This window comes from Microtus ochrogaster, chromosome 8, assembly GCF_000317375.1.
Source record: "Microtus ochrogaster isolate Prairie Vole_2 chromosome 8, MicOch1.0, whole genome shotgun sequence".
Classification (NCBI taxonomy): Eukaryota; Metazoa; Chordata; class Mammalia; order Rodentia; family Cricetidae; genus Microtus; species Microtus ochrogaster.
In genome coordinates this window covers 39,178,900-39,182,833 of record NC_022015.1, presented here as the reverse complement: position 1 = coordinate 39,182,833, position 3,934 = coordinate 39,178,900, and the positions used below count along the sequence as shown (strand labels likewise).

The 3,934-nt window shown below is 46.1% G+C and overlaps 1 protein-coding gene across 2 annotated transcripts in view; it reads left to right on the top strand.

Moving 5' to 3' along the window:
* The window catches only part of Syt12 (synaptotagmin 12), a 33,008-nt gene that overhangs the window by 15,673 nt on the left and 13,401 nt on the right, over positions 1 to 3,934 (top strand). For both annotated transcript variants that reach the window (XM_005351671.2, XM_026781623.1), the window contains one exon: positions 2,597 to 2,790. In XM_005351671.2, coding sequence (XP_005351728.1) covers positions 2,597 to 2,790 — 194 coding nt within the window. The remainder of the gene's footprint in view (positions 1 to 2,596; positions 2,791 to 3,934) is intronic.

Below are 3,934 nucleotides of genomic sequence, written 5' to 3'. Positions count from 1 at the left end.
TCTACCTTAGTTTTGAGACAGAGTTTCTCCTCAGCCTTGCCTGTTGGCTAGACTGTCTGCTCAGCAAGCTCTGGAGAACCACCTGTCTCTGTCTACAGCACTAGGGTTACAACATGAGCCACTGCACCTGGCTGTTATGTCAAAGCGCTGGAGATCTGAACTCAGGCCTTCATGCTTGTACGACAGGCAGTTTATGTTCGAGCCTTCTCTCCAGCCTCTTGAACAGTTCTTTTTTTTTTTGTTCATTTGTTTGTTTTTTGTTTTTTTATTTTTCGAGACAGGGTTTCTCTGTAGCTTTGGAGCCTGTCCTGGAACCAGCTCTTGTAGACCAAGCTGGCCTTGAACTCACAGAGATCCGCCTGCCTCTGCCTCCTGAGTGCTGGGATTAAAGGCATGCGCCACCACCGCATGTGGCTTGAACAGTTCTTATGAAGTTGTCCCTCAGTACCTTCAGGGGCTTCATTCCTGGACCCCCACTAAATACTGAAGTCCACAGATGACCACGTTAATGATGTAGTGTTCGCACAGTTTCTAGGCACCCTCCCGTGTGCCTTCAGCCATCTCTAGGTGACTCCTAATACTTAATATAATGTCAGTCCTAGTAAATATTCATTGCCCTACTCTCTTAAGGGAATAAAGACAAGGGAAACAGAAGTCTGAAGTCAGGACGGTTACAGCCTGGTTGCACAATCCGTTATTCAGGATGAGCTGAGGCTACGGGGAGCAGGGGATGGAACCCACAGAGGCTGACTGCAACAGAATTACACAACATGTGGTCCCTGTGACCAGCTACGGGGAGCGGGGGATGGAACCCACAGACAGAGGCTGACTGTAACAGAATCATACAATGTGTGGTCACTGTGACCAGCTTCTCACAGCAGGATGTTCTCAAGGTTCATCTGCTTTCTGTTCTCTTAGCATTGACCTTGTTATTTCCAGGTAACATTCTTGGAGTGACTGCGCCGTGTCCCATACATGAGTGTGTCACTATTTGGCTTAACCATTCACCCACTGACGGGCGTTGGGTTTTTCTAAGTGGGGCCTAAAGCAGTCACTTCTTTTTCTCCTCAGAATCTTCATCCTTTTCCCCAGGCCATTTTGATTCTTTGAAGCGAGAGGCCCTCTGAGGACTTTGAGGCCAGGGAACCCACGGAAGCAAGAGCAGTTCTGTTTTTCTGAAGCCTGAGGGATAGCTAACTGCCGTGTGAGGCTTTTCTTCTGCTCTGGCCAAGTGGCTCCCAGTAGAAATGTATGGTTTTGTGGGAGAGGAGGCAGAAGCAGAGATCTCAAGTGGCTCCCAGTAGAAATGTATGGTTTTGTGGGAGAGGAGGCAGAAGCAGAGATCTCAAGAGTGTGTTTAAACTGGATGTGGTGGCGCACACATATAATCCCAACACTTGGAAGGCTGAACTAGAGAATTGTGGGGCTGAAGAGATGGCTCAGTGGTTAAGACACTGGCTGCCTTTCTAGACAACCCAGGTTCAATTCCCAGTACCCACATGGCAGCTCACAACTGTCTGTAACTCCAATTCCAGAGGATTCAGTAGCTTCGCACGGACATGCAAGCTAGTACACTTAAAAATAAATAAATTTTGAAAAAAGGAAATAAGGAATTGCCTACAATTTGAGACCAGCCTGAGCTACATAGCAAGACTGACTCAAAAAAGAAAGCAAGAAAGCAATAAGAGTGTTTAGCACTGAATTTGTAGCTCTCATACCAAGTCTTATAACACAGTATAAAGTTTTTAAATAAAAATTTTGATTTTCTTTTTTAAATTTGTATTTACTACATATGTATGTATTTACTCATTTAATTGCGGCTTATATGTGTGTGTAGGCATGCCATGGCACTCGTGTGGAGGACACAGGACAATGTATGGGAGTTGGTTGTGTTCTTCCATCGTATGGTGCTCAGGGGTCAAACTCGGGTCATCAGTCGGTGGCAAGTACCTTACTCAATGAGCCATCTTGCTTTCTTCTTCTCAATAGACATTGTGTAGTACATAGCATCAGTAGGTAGGGTGATGCCCTGAGAAGGTGGAAGGAGCCAAAGTCATCTCAGCTGCAGAGCAAGTCTGAGGCCCGCCTGGGCAGCATCAACCCCGTCTCTCTTTCTCTTTTTTTGTTTTTGTTTTTTTGTTGTTTTTTCAAGACAGGGTTTCTCTGTAGCTTTGGTGCCTGTCCTGGAAATTAACCCCTATCTTAACAAACAAATAAACCAGAAAACAGGGCCTTTTGAGGAGGTGTCTCAGTCAATGAAATGGTCACCATGCAAGTCTGAGGACCTGAGTTTGGTCCCCATCCTCTACGTGAAGTTGGGATGACATGTGTTTGTAATTCCGAACCTTGGGGCTTGCTGGCGAGCTAGCAGAACTTGTGTCCAAAAAAGGTGGACAGCTTCTGAAGAACATCACTTAGGATGACCTTTGGCCTTCCTGTGCATTCACACAGATGTGCATGCTCACCCATTCGGGCGTATGTATGCACACATACATGCTCACATAATAAAAAATCCAAGCACACAAAGCATGTAAGTGTGTAAGCACCCATGGTGATCGCTGTACCCCACTAATGACAGGCTGTCCTTGCCTTGCAGTCATCAAGAGCCCCCCTGGCTGGGAGGTGGGTGTCTACGCGGCCGGGGCCCTGGCACTGCTTGGAATCGCGGCTGTGAGTCTGTGGAAGCTCTGGACATCGGGGAGCTTCCCCAGCCCCTCCCCATTCCCTAATTATGACTACAGGTACCTGCAGCAGAAGTATGGAGAGGCCTACGTGGAGGCTAAGCTGAAGGTGAGGCTTCTGCTCCTGCGTAAATCCACGTCCCACCATCCATTCTGAGGGTCAGACCTCTCTTACACCCCTGCAGATTGACAGCTCCTAACCCTGGGCTTGTTGAATAAATGTTTGATGTCGAGTAAGGGATTGATCACAGTTTTAAAAAACAATCACAGCCGAAGCCGGGTATGGTGGTGCACATCTTTAGTCCCAGCACTCTGGAGGCAGAGGCAGGAGGATCTCTGTAAATTCAAGGTCAGCCTGGTCTACAGAGTGATTTCCAGGACAGCCAAAAACTTGTCTCAAAAAAAAACAAAAAACAAACAAACAAAAATCCTAAAAACAACCCCTCATCATCTGAGACTAGCTGTGACAGTTTACACCTGTGTTGTATGAGCAGTGACACACCTGTGTCATGTGGGACTGGACGTGACAGTGCACACCTGTAATCCTAGACCTTTGGTAGCTCAGGCAGGAAGATCATGAGTCAAAGGCAGCCATGATGTCTAGGCTGCACAGTAAGACCTTGTCTCAGAAGACTTTCCTGTGGGTCAGGGAGGTGGTTCAGAGGGTACACTGGCATGCCCACCTGTTCCTACACCTGATAACTGAGTTCAGTCCCTGGGGCCATGGTAGGAGAGAACAGACTCTTCCCACAAACTGAGGTTCACACACATCATCACACCATCTCACACACACACACACACACACACACACACACACACGCATACACAGAGGGAGAGAGAAACAGAGACAGAGAGAGAATAAATAAAATGTAACAAAAATTCTAAGAATATCATGTAAAAAAATAGAGGAAAATACAAATAATAGAAAAACATTTTTACAATGCTACTACACAACTATTAACTACTTGCTTATTTATTATTTGGGATTTGTTTTTAGACACTGTCTTACTGTGTCTTCCTGGAACTCACTATGTAGACCAAACTGGCCTTGAATTTGTAGTGATCTTCTTGCCTGTGCCTCTCTGTAATGTGTAAAACTTTATCATTATTTGGGATGCTGTACTTTTCTTCATTTTTTTTTGTTGTTTGTCTGTTGTAAGATTGGGGGGGGGGTTGAGACAGGGTTTCTCTGTAGCTTTAGAGCCTGTCCAGGAACTAGCTCTTGTAGACCAGGCTGGCCTCGAACTCACAGA